Source organism: Phragmites australis, chromosome 2, assembly GCF_958298935.1.
Source record: "Phragmites australis chromosome 2, lpPhrAust1.1, whole genome shotgun sequence".
NCBI classification, from domain to species: domain Eukaryota; kingdom Viridiplantae; phylum Streptophyta; class Magnoliopsida; order Poales; family Poaceae; genus Phragmites; species Phragmites australis.
This window is the reverse complement of record NC_084922.1, coordinates 16,658,373-16,674,462: the sequence shown is the minus strand read 5'-3', so window position 1 is coordinate 16,674,462 and position 16,090 is coordinate 16,658,373. Positions and strand designations below refer to the sequence as shown.

Here is a 16,090-nt window from a genome sequence, read left to right as displayed (position 1 = left end):
GAGAATCACAAATATGCTATCCCTTCCCCTCATTGTCCTAGGTAGTCCTAAAACAAAATCCATAGAAATATCCTCCCATGGTGCACTAGAAACAGGAAGAAGTATATAAAAACCATGTGAATTTAAGCGAGACTTAGCTTTGTTGCAAGTGGTACAACGTAAAATATAGCGCTCGACGTCACGTCTCATCTTTGGCCAAAAGATGTGGGTGTCCAGCACATCTTCAGTCTTCTTTGCTCCAAAATATGCCATCAATCCTCCTTCATGCGCCTCCTGCAATAAAAAAGACGAACGGAGCTAGCTGGAATGTATAGCTTGTTAGCACGATAGAGCAATCTGTCATTCAGCACATATTTATTCCATGTTTTTCCTTCTTTATAATGTTCAAGCACTTCTTTAAAGTCTAAATCAATAGCATACAAGTCCTTAATGGTCTCTAAACCAAAAATCTTATGATCAAGTTGAGATAACATGGTATAACACCTAGAAAGTGCATCAACGATCACATTGTCCTTTCCTTTCTTATGTTTTATGACATATGGAAACGACTCAATAAATTTTACCCATTTAGCATATTGTTTATTCAGTTTAGTATGGCTTCTAATATGTTTCAGCGATTCATGATCAGAATATATAACAAATTCTTTAGGCCATAGATAATATTGCCAAGTTTTAAGCACACGAACTAAAGCATGCAATTCGTTATCATAAGTGGAATAATTTAAACTTGGCCCACTTAATTTCTTGCTGAAATAAGCAACAGATTTACCTTCTTGAATTAGCACACCTCCAATTCCAATCACACTAGCATCACATTCTAGTTCAAAGGTCTTACTAAAATCAGAGAGTTGGAGTAAAGGAGTATGGGTAAGTTTCTCTTTCAACAACTTGAATGCTTTTTTGTGTAGGTCCCAATTTAAAAACTACTCCTTTCTTTGTGAACTCGTTTAATGGAGCAGTAATGGTACTAAAATCCCGCGCAAATCGTCGATAGAAACCCGCAAGACCATAAAAACTTCTCACTTGAGTAACAATCTCAGGGGTTGGCCAGCTCTTTATGGCTTCAACTTTTGCTTCATCCAATTCTATTCCCTGTGGAGTAACAACATAGCCAAGAAAAGAAACTTGATCCGTGCAAAAGATACACTTTTTGTGGTTATCAAACAAACATGCATCTCTCAAAGCACTAAAAACAGCACGTAAGTGATCAAAGTGTAGTTCATATGACTTGCTATAAATCAAGATGTCATCAAAGTAAACCACCACAAATCTCCCAATGAAAGCATGTAAAACTTCGTTCATTAATTGCATGAAAGTACTAGGTGCATTAGTTAATCCAAAAGGCATTACTAACCACTCATACAAAACAAACTTAGTTTTGAATGCAGTCTTCCATTCATCTCTGAGTTTCATTCTAATCTGGTGGTATCCACTTCGTAAGTCAATTTTAGTGAAAATTATAGAACCATTCAACTCATCAAGCATATCATCTAACCTAGCGATAGGGTGACGATATCTTATTGTAATATTATTGATGGTTCTACAATCAACACACATACGCCAACTACCGTTTTTCTTAGGAACCAAAAGAACGGGAATAGCACAAGGGCTAAGACTTTCTCGTACATACCCGCGGTCCAAAAGGTCTTGGACTTGTCGCCGAATTTCCTTAGTCTATTTTGGGTTGGTCCTATATGCAGCACGGTTTGGCAAAGTTGCTCCCAAAATCAAATCAATTTGATGTTCAGTCCCTCGAATAGGTGGTAATCCCAGGGATACTTTAGCTAAAAATACATCCACAAACTCCTAAAAAAGGTTAACAACAGCAGAAGGCAAAGAGCTAGATATAATCTCGAGTGAAACTAAAGTATCTTTGCATATCAAAGCATAGCATGGAAGCTCATTAGCATAAATTTCAGCAAGATCAGATTTAGTAGCGAGCATAACACACCGTTTTAGTCTAATTCCATCGGACTTAGAAGTTGTTGTTGCTTTATTTTTTTTGGGTGAAAAACCTTTTCCGCTACTTGCTGATTTTCAGGTTCATTCTCAGACTATTTTCTCTTATTTTCAACTATCTCTTGTTCACATTTCACAATTTCAGCAGGGGTTAAAGTTAGAAAAGTTATTTTCTTTCCTTTATGCATAAGGGTGTACTTATTACTTCTACCATGATGTGTTGCATCAGTATCAAACTCCGATGGTCATCCTAACAAAAGAGAGCATGCTTGCATGGGAACTATATCAAAATCAGTACAATCATGGTATGAACCAATAGAAAAATGCACCCTAACTATTTGCATTACCTTCAACTTGTCACTGTTGTTGAACCATTGAATATGATACGGGTGATAATGGTTTCTTATCGGAAAGGCAAGCTTCTTGATCATATCTAAACTTACCAAGTTGTTGCAGCTTCCTCCATCAATAATGACTGGAACATGATAATCCTTAAAATAATGACTCGAACACGATAATCCTTGACTATGAAAAACATCCGAGACAAATTGTGGTGTTGTAACTCTTCTGCTTGCTCCATTTGAGTGCTTAACACTCGCTGCACAATGAGGGTCCGATAATCCTCCGTGGCAGTGGCATCGAACACTTCCTCATGGTCGACCATCCTCATCACCTGCATGGTTAGCTGCAAGAGCATATTCATCCTCAACATCACTAGCACTTACATATCCACCGTCTTCTATTACAATGTACGCTCGCTAACTTGGGTAATCCCTCATGACGTGGCTCATTCCCTTGTATCGGTGGCATACAATCCCGGTCGATTAGCTTGTAGAAGCAACCGAAGAAGAGCTTTTGGCTAGACCATGCACACTTATGGATTTGCTTACCTCGGGAGCATGCGACAGTGTCGAAGGTGCTACTCAATGTGCCCTACTCGAGAAGAGGGCAACTGACCGTGTAGCTGAACGTTGGGCTATTTTGACTTGTCCTGATATTGATTTTGAAGTCATCGCGCTTTCAAAATTGCTCATTGGCCTCTGTTGTCGTTCCTGCAATTCTTTTTCTGCTAGACATGCAAGTTGGAATAATCTAGAAACACTATTGTATTCTTTGTAATCAACTATGTCCTGAATTTCATGCCTTAACCCTCCATAAAAGCATGCCATTACAGTCTCTTCATCCTCAATAATATCACAATGTATCATACTAATTTGTAGCTCCGGATAATATTCTTCTACGGATCTATCATCTTGGTTTAAGCGCTGCAATTTCTTACACAAATCACGTTTAAAAGAGGGTGAAACAAATATGTTACGCATAGCAACATTTAAAGCATTCCAAGTAGTAGGAGCTAATCCATCAATACATGCCCTATTCCACCAGATGATTGCAAAAATTTTAAATTCACTAGTTGCTTACCTAACTCTATGCACTTCAGGAACTAAATGAGCATTAAACTTCTGTTCTACTGTCATCTCCCAATCTAAGTACCTTTCAGCATCATAAGCACCCTCAAAAGATGTTATAGTAAACTTAATCTTAGCAAATGGATCATCATTAAATGCGTGGGTTATGTTGCTACAAATTATTACCTCTCATACATTGACGGTTGAAGTTCAATTGGTTCCTTTGTCGTTCATCAAAGGCGTCTGTTGGAGCAAGAGTTCGTCTTGCCCCAGCAAATACGGCAAGAGTTTCTTCTAAGGAGGGGACTCAAGCTTGAAGACGAAGTTTGAGAGGAAGGAACACCACGAGGATATTGATGATAGGAAAATTGATCGATCTGGGGGGAGAAACATAGGTTTGCTGTGATTCGTGCTCTGTGTCTGTCTTTTTCTCTGTTCCTTTCCCGGACGACCACGACCCCCTATTTATAGGGCTGTGTGTAGCTTGGGGTACAAGTTATCATAATGTACGAATATCTGGGACCTGACCGAATTACTAGGCCTCATCCCGGATAACTACTTTCTATCTTATTGGGGATGTAAATATCCACCTTGGTAACTACTGTGGTGCCTGCCCCCTCCAGTGCGGCGAGCCGGTGGCCAATTGCGGCCCGCGTCACACTGTCAGGGGTGTTAGGATAGCCTCCATTATGCCAAGGTGTCGGAGTGGTGCCCATCAGCCTAGGTCTTTAATTCCAGACACTTCTTGACAGGCAAAGCATGATCGACGCTTCTTCTTTTGATAGATCTTCTCAGGGAATGCTGAAACACCCTGTTGTCCTCGGGAAGGTGGACTGATCATCCCGAGGCAGGGGGCCTCGGGAGGCATGGATCCGGGATGTGAATGCTTCGGGAAGCGGGGCTCTGGAAGACTGGGGCTTCGGGGAGACCGAGCCTTCGGGAGGCTGAGGCTTCGGGGGACCGAGACTTCAGGACGCTGAGCCAGTTAAGCCAAGGGAAGGCTTTGTAGGTACGAAGAGGTACCGTAAAGGGACTTGACGACCTCAGAGGTCGAGCCTTTAGCTGGGGATTCGTAGATCAAGGCTCCGAGGGGACTTGGATGGTACTCTTCAACCATTATCCTCAGGCTGGCTTAGTTCCCCCCCCCCCAACAGCATCACGTTCTTGTCTCAAAATTTTATCATCCGTGATGGACTCCTCTTGTTCATAGGCTGCACCATGAGGATCCACCCGACCATTGTTCGGTGGTGGATTAACCAATCGATCAAAGCATGCATTGAACATTGCAATGCTTTCATTGAGTCGTTGTAATGAGGTATTAGTTCCCGCAAGCTTCTTGCCAATGTCATCCTTAATAGTTTGTCGATGATCATCCAACAACAATGTGAGGTCTTCCCTCAAAACACACTCTTTCGCATCCGATGTTTCTCCTGCCATGGTTAGTCGAAGATACAAAACAATGAAAGATAAATTATCCCTATCGACTACTAGGTGGTGCAGGTGGAATCACACACTCCCAAGCATCTTACCACGCTCTTGCAAGTGTTCTTACCAATCACCGCAGTTAGCACAACCGGTGGCTGGTTCGTGATACCTTATTGGGTGCGAGTGAGGTAATTGCAAGGGGAGAAACCGTTCTGATCAAGAGAAGGTGTAGCTTGGACAGGCAATATTTAGTAGCAAGGAATAACAATAATTAAAATCAGATTAGCAAAGCTGAATAAAAGTCCACAGTACTCGTGACAGTTGTTGGCCCGAAAACATTACTAGAACTAGCTCAAGCAAACTGAAAACTATAACAGACACAAGAACAATAGCCTCAGAAGGAGAGGGAAGAAACATCCACCATGGATTGTCGTCGCCCCCTCACTCAGCGTGTTCGCCATTACATCAAGACCTATGCTTCGACGCAGCGCTCTGCACTGGAGAGGAATGAGGATGGTGGTGATCTCGACCGGATCATTGACCAAGCCACCATTGAGTTCTTCAACAGTGGAGCCCCCGAGTCGTCACCGGTGAAGGAGGCACGGTCGCCTTCTCTATTGACAACCGTCAAATCGCCTTTGCGCCAGGCAGAAGACCACTCGACATCACCGACGCCGGTCATTAGCTCCAGCAAGACCTTCGCCTCGGCCACTTTTCCTGGCCCTTATGCTGGTCGGTGGCCGATCTGTGGGGTGATCAGCTGCCGCTCGAGTGAGGAGTATAGAAGGTTCCTCTACTCGTTCAGGGGCGAATGAGGGTCCATACGCTTCCAAACTTTCGGAGGTGGTGGATCTTCACTATTTGCCAGAGTTAGGCGGATCCTTTCTGTAATCTACCTTATGAATAAAACTTTCAAAGTTGGTCGATGTTCCATGAATGCTCGAGTATCTCATAGTTCGGAGTAGATAGCTGTACTGACCCAGGTCAGGTGACTTCGATTACTATGTAAGATCCTTCCCACTTAGGTGATAACTTGTGGCGCTGGGCCTGTTTTTGTACCTTTCGCAGGACGAGGTCCCCAACAACGAATTACCTGGGCTGAATTCTTTGGCTTTGATATCTACGCAATGCCTACTGATATTTAGCCACTCGAATAGATGCTCGATCTCGGTACTCCTCGAGTAAATTTATGTCATCCACTCGTAAGTGCTCCTACCCTTCTTCTGAGTAACTTTCCACTCAAGGTGATCTGAACTGCAACTCGGTCGGGAGCATCGCTTCCACTCCATAAACCAAGAAGAACGGAGTTTCACTGGTGGCCCTATTAGTCGACGTACGAACGGCCCATAGTACCGAGGGAAGCTCTTTTACCCAGCATTTCAAGTAGGCTTTTAGCCTGTCGAAGACCCGAGTTTTGATACTGAAAGTGCATCTAGGCCCCCTAAGTGGGTTTTGGCTTATTGATGACAAAACGATTAAGGATCTAATATATTTATCTAAGTCATGAACATGTCTTAGTCTCAGTTGAGAAGACTTATGACGTTTGACACCCCTCGAAAAGAAAAGAGAAGCAATGAGGAGTACTCAATAGGATTTAAATTTTTCTATCTTTGAAATTGAGTCTAGGGTAGCCGTTCTATTAAGAGGGTTGCATTTGATTGCTGATATAGTGTCCCAATGCTCAAGATAACCTTTAGAACCAATAAGTTGAGAGACACACTCACCCACGGACACTGGTAAGTTAGACATAAGATTACTGGGCTCGGAGTCTCCGGTGTTCACCGGATACTCCGGTCCTCAGTATTTAGGCCGGAGTCTCCGAGATAGACTCTGCCAGAAGGGCTCGGTTCCAAATTTCTATTTGCCCGGAGTCTCCGGTGTTCACCGGATACTCCGGTGTCGGTGAGTTTTTAGGCCGGAGTCTCCGAGGGAGACTCCGCCAGAGGTCGCTCGGTTAAGCATTTATTTTTGTTGGAAAAAGATCGGAGTCTCCGAGGGAGACTCCGGCAAGGGTGGCTCGATTAGTATTTAGTCTTTTATTAAAAAAGACCGGAGTCTCCGGTGTTCACCGGATACTCCGGTACCTGGAGAAGCCGGAGAGTTTGGCAAGTCTCCGAACTTTGTCTGAGTGGTAGCCCTGTCAGGACCGGAGACTCCGGTGTTCATCGGAGACTCCGACAACTTAACAGAACCGTAACGGCTAGTTCTGACACAGTTCTGTGACCGTTCTAACGCCGTTTTGGATTTTAGACCGGAGACTCCGGTGTTCAATGGATACTCCTGGTTATGTGTGTCAGAACAGTAACGGCTAGTTTTTGAGAGTGAGCTATATATAGTTCCACACCCCCAAGCATTAATTGCTTGCTGTTGCTGCTGAGCTCCACACTCATAAAGCTTTCCAAGAACATTCAAAGTCCCTCAAAACATCTCTAGTGCTTAGTTTTGCGCAAATTTAGTGAGATTGTGTTTGGAGTGAAGATAAGACACTTGAGCATTGAGTTCTTCATCAAGCATTCGTTGTGATCATTTCTCTTAGAGCCTTGTGCTCCTAGACGGCAAGACGTCACCCGTAGAGCACCAATCTTTGTGGAGTGTCACGAGAAGTTTGTAATCGACATCATTTTGAGTAAGGAAATTCTAGCTTGATCTTTGTGGTCGCTAGAAGATGATAGGGTTGGAAAAGACCCGGCTCTTTGTGAGCTCCTCAACGGAGATGTAGGTACTTCTTTGTGAGTTGGCCGAACTCCGGGATAATCCCTTGTGCCTTCATTTGTGCAATTTATTTAATTGTGTAGCTTTGAGATTTTTTGATTCAATTAGTCTTAGTGATCATCTTGCTAGTGTCTATTGCTGTTTAAAGCTTTGTATTGTTAAGTAGATTTAGTATCACCTTTTAGACTATAGCTGTTCTTGTTAATTCTTAGTTGTTCTCGAGTTCTTGTATAGACCGAAGACTCCGGACTAGACCGGATACTCCGGATAGACCGGAGTATCCGACCTTCACCGGAGTATTCGGCATCTGTTTAATCCGCTGTTTAGTTTTAATTTTCAGAAAAGCCTATTCACCCTCCCCCCCCCCCCACTCTAGGCACTTTTAAGTACATTCAGATACCCTGCAAGACTATACCATTAGCATGCTCAACTTGACCATTACTTTGAGGGTGATCTACTGAGGCGAAACAAGTTTTGATACCGAATTCTTCGCAAAGCGCAATAAAGGTTCCGCTTCTGAACTGGCTACCGTTATCCATAATTATTCGATGCGGAATGCCGAATCGAGTAATTATGCTCCTCATGAACTTCTTGGCCGCTTCTGCAATTATTTTTCCTACGGGTTCGACCTCTATCCACTTGGTGAACGTGTCGATAGCCACGAATAGTAACTTGTAACCACCTTGCGCCCTTGGGAATGGTCCCATGATATCCAAGCCCCAGATGGAGAAAGACCAAGAAAGAGGGATTGTTTGCAAAGCTTGGGCTAGTCGAGTGGTCTGCCTTCCAAAAAATTGGTAGCTCTCGCACTTTTTGACCATCTCAGAAGCATCCTAGAGGGCAGTCGACCAATAGAATCCTTGGCAAAAAAAAAAATTTCAACCAAGGTGCGAGAAGACGCATGATTACGACACGTGCCTCCATGGATATCGAGCAATATTTTATTTCCCTCTTCCTGAGTGATGCACTTCGTCAAGATTCCGTTACTCCCCTTTCAGTAGAGCTTGTCATTTACCAAAACGTAGAACTTGGATTTACGAGCAATTTTCTCTATAGGCGCATCATCATCAGAGATGTCTTGACCCTCGAGATAGGCTTGGTACATTGTCATCCAAGTCGGGTTGCGTTTGAGTAGTGCAGCATCCGTGTCTGCGGGTTCTGCCTTGCTGACCTAGCCAAACTGCTGGTCAGGTTGGACAGCATCCGTTTGCCGAACTGTCAGGACAGATGGTTTAAGGAGTTTCTCAACGAAGACTCCTATGGGTACCGGTGCCCGAGAAGAAGCGAGTCTAGCAAGTTCGTCCGCACCAGAGTTATCACTCCTTCTGATATGCGTCACTTCTAGCCCTTCAAACTTTTGTTCGAGCTTTCATGCCTCGAGTAAGTAAGCTATCATATTGTCGTCCAAGCACTGGTACTCCTTTTGAACTTGTTTACAACTAGCTGTGAGTTCCCTTTCACAAGAAGTCATTTAATCCCAAGTGATGTAGCTATGCGGAACCCGATTACCAGTCCTTCATATTCTGCAACATTATTAGAAGCTTTAAAGTCTAATTAAACAACGTACCTGAGTTCACCAAACGTTGGAGATTTGAGTACAATGCCAGCCCCGAGCCCTGAAGCGTGAGCGATCCATCAAAGAAGAGCATCCAGTGATCTTCAACTATATTTGGCCTTGTTTCTTCAACGCTTGTCCATTCAGCGATGAAATCTGCTAACACTCCGGATTTCATTCTTGTGCATGGTGCGTAGCTTTCATCGAACTCATTTAGTTCTACCACCCATTGCATGATTCGTCCAGTAGCTTTCCGATTGTGTATTACATCCTTTAGTGGATACGTCGTTATGATGGTGATCCTGTGCGCTTAGAATTAGTGCCGTAATTTTCGGGAAGACATCAATACAGCATATATCAGCTTCTGTACTTGCGGATATCGTAGCTTAGCATCGTGTAGAACCTCGCTCACATAATAAACAGGTTTATGGACCTTGGCCTTTTTCTCGAGACATTCCCGTTCGATCGCCAGTATCGTGCTTACAACTTGTGGGGTAGCTGCAATATACAAAAAGAGCTCCTCTTTCTCGTTAGGCGGTGTAAGAACTAATGGAGAAGATAAGTACTTTTTTAAGTCCTGGAAGACGCACTCCGCTTCTTCTGTCCATTCGAATCAGTCTTGTTTCTTCAACAACTTGAAGAAAGACATTCCTCGCTCGCCCATCCTGAAAATGAATCAACTAAGAGTAGCAATGCAACCTGTCAGTTTCTGAACCTCCTTCAGTGTTCGAGGTGACCGCATTTGGTCGAGAGTCTCAATTTTGCACGGATTGGCCTTAATACCGCGACTTGATACTAAGAAGCCGAGAAGCTTGCTGGACGGCACACCAAACGTGCACTTTTCGGGGTTAAGCATCATGCGATACTTCTTGCTGCGAGAAGAAGTTGTAGTCGTCCGGCTGCAAAACCTCAGCCTCATCGATGGCCAGAATGTACTCTTTGTGCGCGTTGAGAGGGTTCCCAGCCAAGGACACAAAAGTCCTGGCAAGATGATTAGGGCTGCCATCCTCCACCACCATTTTTGGTGGAATGAAGCATAATGGGTCGATCGTGAAGTTGGCCATGGTGGGAAGCGAGCGCAAGGCAATCTGGGCAAGGTGAGCGAGGCTTTTTGAAGGAACAATGGCAGTGGAAGAGCGAGAGATTGTGGAAGGTGGAGGGTTACCGGATAACTCGAGATGACCGGTTGCACTTGGGGTTTTTTCCAAGACCAGAAGGCAAGAGGGGTCTATAATTAAACAAAGTGATGATGGTGGTTTCTAAGCACGTTAGTTATAGATAAAAAGTGCAGCTAGTCAATGATAATGATTTGACACACTTGTTTCGGATGATACTTGCAAATGTCATTTGACGTGATTACAACAAGAGATGTTATGATATAACGTCACAGAGACTAAGGCAACAATGGTCTGGGACATTAACTAGTTGCATATATTATTTTATATCTAGCACGTAGTAGATGAGCTATGAGCTACTAGAGCTTGTTTGGTTTATGATCCCAGTCAATCAAGTCAAATTTTGGCCGTACCAAAAGACATTTGGCCTCCATTTGATTTGATGCCCTTGACACCAAATAAACATAGTTGCCGATGATACATTTCTATACTTGCTATTCTTCAAAATCCATGTCTTTAAATTTATGTGTTCTCCATCCTATGTTTTTACACATACATTTCCCTCTCCCTCCAATTTAATCTTGGCCCTCTTTTTGTGTCGAACGATCTCCCCTTTCTCCAACATTTTTGTGAAAAAGAAAACATTTTGCGCGCGCAGTTGGGAGTCTTGGAGAAAGAAAAGGGAGGGAAGAAAACTTCCGTCAGGATAAGGGGACAAACGACCGCCTCACCCTTCCATTCTCTCTCCGCAATGGCGGCTGCCGTAGCCGCGGCTCTCCGGCCCCACCCTTCTCTTCTCTCCGGTGGCGGCGCAGTCCTCAGCCCTACCCTCCAAACGCTTCCCTTAGTTTCCCCCGCCTCCTTACACAGCAATCATCGCCACCGCCGCGTGCTCCGCTCCAACGCCTCATCGTCTCCGTCGCCCCCGCCGTCGCCGGAGAAGGAGGCGGAGCCGGTGCCGACGGCGGAGTCGTGCGTGAACCTTGGCCTCGAGCTCTTCTCCAAGGGCAGGGTAGGCGCTTGTCATTTCATTGGAGAACCATCTGTTTTAAACCATTTTCTGCATTCTCCGTGGTGATATTATTTGCACATATTGCAGGTGAGGGATGCTCTTGAACAATTTGAGAATGCCCTAGAGCTGGATCCAAAACCTATCGAAGCCCAAGCAGCGTTGTATAACAAGGCATGCTGCCATGCGTATAGGTAAAGACACTTTCTTGAGCCACTCTACTTGGAGTTTGCATTATGCATGCGCCAGGCCTATTTAGGCTTGTCATCGCACTTTCAAATGTGAGTCAATGATGTCAAGTGCTGTTCCGCACCACATTATTGTATCAAGACGGTAAATGCTGAAACCTATTGTTAAACAAAACTACAAGAACCAGAAATCAACATCTTCAGAAATTCTGGGTAGAATATATATATGCCTGGTTTCGATTCTCTTGCCAGCATTAAAACAGTTAAGGTTTTATTTTTTGTTCCTCATTTAATTTCTGCATCTGTTTGGACCAGAGAAGAAAACAAAAAAGCCGCAGAATGCTTAAGGATAGCTTTGCGAGACTACAATCTCAAATTTGGTACTGTACTTAATGATCCAGACTTGGCGCCGTTCAGGGCATCACCAGAATTTAAGGAACTTCAAGAAGAGGTTTGTGGCTTTGAGCTTTACTGCCTTACTACATGCTGACTAAGAAAGTAATCTGCAGATCTTTGTTGAAGACCTGAAGTCTGATTCAATGAACAGTTCCATTTCAGTAATATGATTGTGTATATCTTCTAACTTCGTTTCAGGCTTTGCGTGGTGGAGAAGATATTGGTTCTGGGTTCCGAAGGGACCTGAAACTCATTAGTGAAGTGCAAGCACCATTTCGTGGTGTCCGAAGATTCTTTTATGTGGCTTTAACAGCGGCAGCTGGAATTTCAACATTCTTTACCATTCCCCGACTTATACTAGCAGTTCAAGGAGGAGATGGTGCTCCTGATCTCCTGGAAACTGCTGGGAACGCTGCCATCAATATTGGAGGTAAATTGGCATGCCCTAAGAGATAGATCCTTCATAGAGTTTACCAGCTGGTCGCATAGCATTTTTTGTTCCACCATGACATGGCAACAGTGTTTTCTGTTGCATAGTATAAGACAAGGAAAAGAAGCTGTCATATATGATTTTATTTCTTGTACTATTAAGCGGTGTTATTTCAGTTAAGATAGTTGCAGTTTTTGAGTTGTACATTCTTTTCTTCACCGAGTTACAATAGTTTGTGCATCCATTTCTTCGTTGCCAAAAAAGTGCATTAATACCCATCCTCTAAAATATATCGATTAACCAGTATGTTTAAGCATTTTACTTATATGTTAAGGCTTCGTGATTGCTAAACAAATGATTGTCTTTTCTCAGAGACCTCTGACAGAGTCTTAAATAACTCTCTCTGTGAGATGCATCAACATCAATTTCTACTACTAAATATATGTAGCCATAAATTTAGTACTATTACATTGATCCTCACCAGCTATTACAAAAGTTTCTTATTTTAAACAAAGATTAAATTTCACAAAACTACAAATAAGTTGGCAAAGCTATCACAAACTAGATATTTAAGTTGTTTGACAAAATTACAGATTTAGTGTATCAGTGTCTCACGATACTACATATTTGAGAAGTCGTATGGCAAAACTACAGATTTAGTATGTCAATGCAACACAAAACTACAGATTTTAGCTACTCTGTCACCCAATGTGATGTCTCACCACCTAGCTAAAATATGTAGTTTTGTGATACATGCTTGCAGTTTTGTTATACATGAACACTTCAAATCTGTAGTTTTGTGATACATGGACACACTAAATCTGCAGTTTTGTGATACAACTTATTTAATATGTAGTTTTGCAATAGTACTTCCAAGCGGAATTTACCTGTAAGGAAAACTTACTGCTCCAGTCCTAGCCGGCTAATGAATCGTAGGAAACTTACTGCTCCTGTCCTAGCGGGCTAATGAATTGTTCAGGTTACCATCTCGTAGAAGTTCATAATGATTCATAGATTCAGTGATATTTTGGCTCTTTGCCATGTATTAGCCAGTTATTTTCTGAATGTTTGTGTTATCTCTCTTTCATTCTTTCATTAAAATAAAAATAATCAAACTTTCAAATCAGTACACTGCAGGTATCGTTGTGCTGGTGGCTTTGTATTTGTGGGAAAACAAGAAAGAAGAGAAGCAGATCACACAAATTTCTCGTAATGAAACCCTTTCAAGGTTACCTGTGCGCTTGTCGACCAATCGCATTATTGAGCTTGTTCAACTGCGGGACATTACTAGGCCTGTTAGTATAATTTTCTTTGCACCTTTAATGTCCAATATCTAAGTTTAAATATTTACTGCAATTCTTCTTTTTTCCTCATTTACTTCCAAAATTTTCATTCATTGACTTGTTGTTTGATATGTATTCTAGGTTATATTGGCAGGTTCAAAAGCATCTGTTACTCGAGGAATGCAAAGAGCTGAGAGGTACCGGACTGAACTGCTCAAACGAGGCGTTCTTCTAATTCCTGTTATCTTTGGTGCTTCTCAGAATGCCCAAACTAAACCAAGAGGTTTTGGTAACAGAAGATCTGCTGCATCAGTTCCTTCAGTTGGGGTTTGCTAAATACCAAAAAGCTCACCTGCTTTCTATTTTGTATCTTTCGTACCGAAAGATTGTCAACTTTATCTCTTTTTTAGTTCAATGCAACTTTGCTTTTGACAGGGTGACTTTGAAAAGCGTACTGAATCTATCACGGCAAAATCACGGTTGAAAGCTGAGGTTCGATTTAAGGCTGATATTGTCTCTCCTGAACAATGGGAAAGGTGTCTTCCCTTTCCTTTCCTGCATATGCATACTTCTAAAACTACTGTGTTTCAGAATAATTTTTATTCCTACATAGCACAACAACATAAACAGGTACATAGATGGCATAGCAAGACAGGGAAAAAACAACTTGAAGAACTATTGCACAAATATATAAGCTTATGATCCACCCTGCAAGTAAAATATTTCTGATCTGCTCCTAAACAGTGTACACCAGTAGTATTGAAAACCATATTGCCCACTTATGCTAAAGAAATTAGCTACTTTGTGCCAATTCATCGTTACAATGGACATACCTGGCTGTTAAACCAGAAAAATAGCAAACTTGTACTGTTCCTTGATTATTTTTTCTCTCCCATAGGCCGTACCGCGGCGCAGTTGCAGAACAAGCCTGCCCATATGTGCCGAGATGGTTTCTAGCCCTCCAGCTGCATGTACATATTGCTGGGGCTTAAAGTAACTAGAAATAACCTGTCTCAAGATTGAAGAGCTTGACACTGTTAAAAAATACAATAGTAATCTAAATTTCAAGATACCCGCTAGCTTCACTCCCTTTTTACAATAGTTATCTAAATTTTTCTTGGGAAGGCTTGGGCAATACTTAAGTGTTGTCCTATTCCTTTTATGTTATTGTTATCATGTTATAGATGCTCAAACTCAATAACAAACTGTCCTAAAATGTTAGTTCCATCAGTTTGTTATGTCAGAGGTTTTATTGGGTCATTGACATTTACTTATTCATGGTTCAGTTGGATACGTGACCAGCAAGAGTCTGAAGGTGTCACTCCTGGTGAAGATGTCTACATAATTCTCCGTCTGGATGGCCGTGTCAGAAGATCTGGAATTGTAATTATTCTCTGTTCTCTGGGTTTCATTTTAGTACAAGGAAATCTATTACTTCATGATGCAATAATTGTATAGCATAAAATGCCATAATTTAAACAGACCAAGCGTGTCCAAATGACACTGAATCTAATTTACCAAGTGATAAACTCTAATAATAACTGACCATGTACATGCGATTTTTTCTTATAGGGTATGCCAAACTGGAACGACATTTTGCAGGAATTGCCACGACTTGAAGATCTAATGAGCAAACTTGAACGATGAAAAAGGTGTGTATGACTGAAATTTGACTATTACTCTGTTCTCCATTTCATTCTACATGCCCTTATCTATGAAGACTGGACCGGTGTCATTTCTTGAGAAGATAGTGAACATCCTGCTCTGTTGCTTGTAGCTTCTTGAAGTTCTTTCTTCATTAGCAATCACCAAGATGGAGGATTTATCTTTCTAACAAATGGCATTATGTGCCATAGATGACATAAGAACTAAAAAAATATTACAGAAGACGATATCGACAAATCTAAGAATTTTAGCAGAGGCATTATGAAATATGAAGCTGTGTACTGCTACGATGAATAGATCACAGAACGCTAGAATACAAGTCAAAATTTTACAGTGGAAGCACTGTGGTTGACACGGCAGTTTCAGCCCTAGCTTTTGATTAGTCTATGTAGATCATCAAAATCATATTCATCTGCAGATGATTTATAATGACACAACCTTTGGATTCCTTTAGACATGATCAAGGTTGTACGGCTGTGGCCGTTAAAAACTATTGCTTTCAGAACATGAGTATTTGTGGATCAGCAAACCCTTCCAGCCTTCTTAACTTTGAAATTGACTCCTAATGTAACATCCACATCAGCTCTAAAGCGACATCCATCATATCAAACTCTATTAAAATTAAACCACCAAATCTTAAATACTTGAGAGATGCTTTGGTTAGACATCTTTTTAATTGAGGTGCTGAAAGTATGGGAAACCATATACATTTTTTTTTCTTTCCCTCATCAAGACAAACAATTATTACTAGATAAACTGAAATATGGTAAATAGTTCAAAAGTGAGTTTGCTAAGGGTAGCTTTACCTCTACTATTTTGTGTGAACTTCAGTGCAGATTATAGTTTTTTTTTTACCTTGTAATGGGAAATTTAGGTTCTTTAAATTACTGTTTGACCCATTCTATTTTGAAAAAGAACAAACATTTTCTCTCCAAATTGTATAA

The 16,090-nt window shown here is 41.9% G+C and overlaps 1 protein-coding gene across 1 annotated transcript; it reads left to right on the top strand.

Annotated features, from left to right (window-relative positions):
* The first annotated feature begins 10,835 nt into the window (after positions 1-10,835).
* On the top strand, positions 10,836-15,133 carry LOC133901264 (protein LOW PSII ACCUMULATION 1, chloroplastic). The gene is made up of 9 exons (XM_062342567.1): positions 10,836-11,187; positions 11,275-11,378; positions 11,688-11,823; positions 11,967-12,198; positions 13,336-13,493; positions 13,623-13,802; positions 13,917-14,017; positions 14,768-14,864; positions 15,054-15,133. The coding sequence occupies exons 1-9, from the start codon at positions 10,927-10,929 to the stop codon at positions 15,126-15,128; spliced, it is 1,344 nt and encodes a 447-aa protein (XP_062198551.1). The 5' UTR covers positions 10,836-10,926; the 3' UTR covers positions 15,129-15,133.
* Positions 15,134-16,090: the final 957 nt, after the last annotated feature.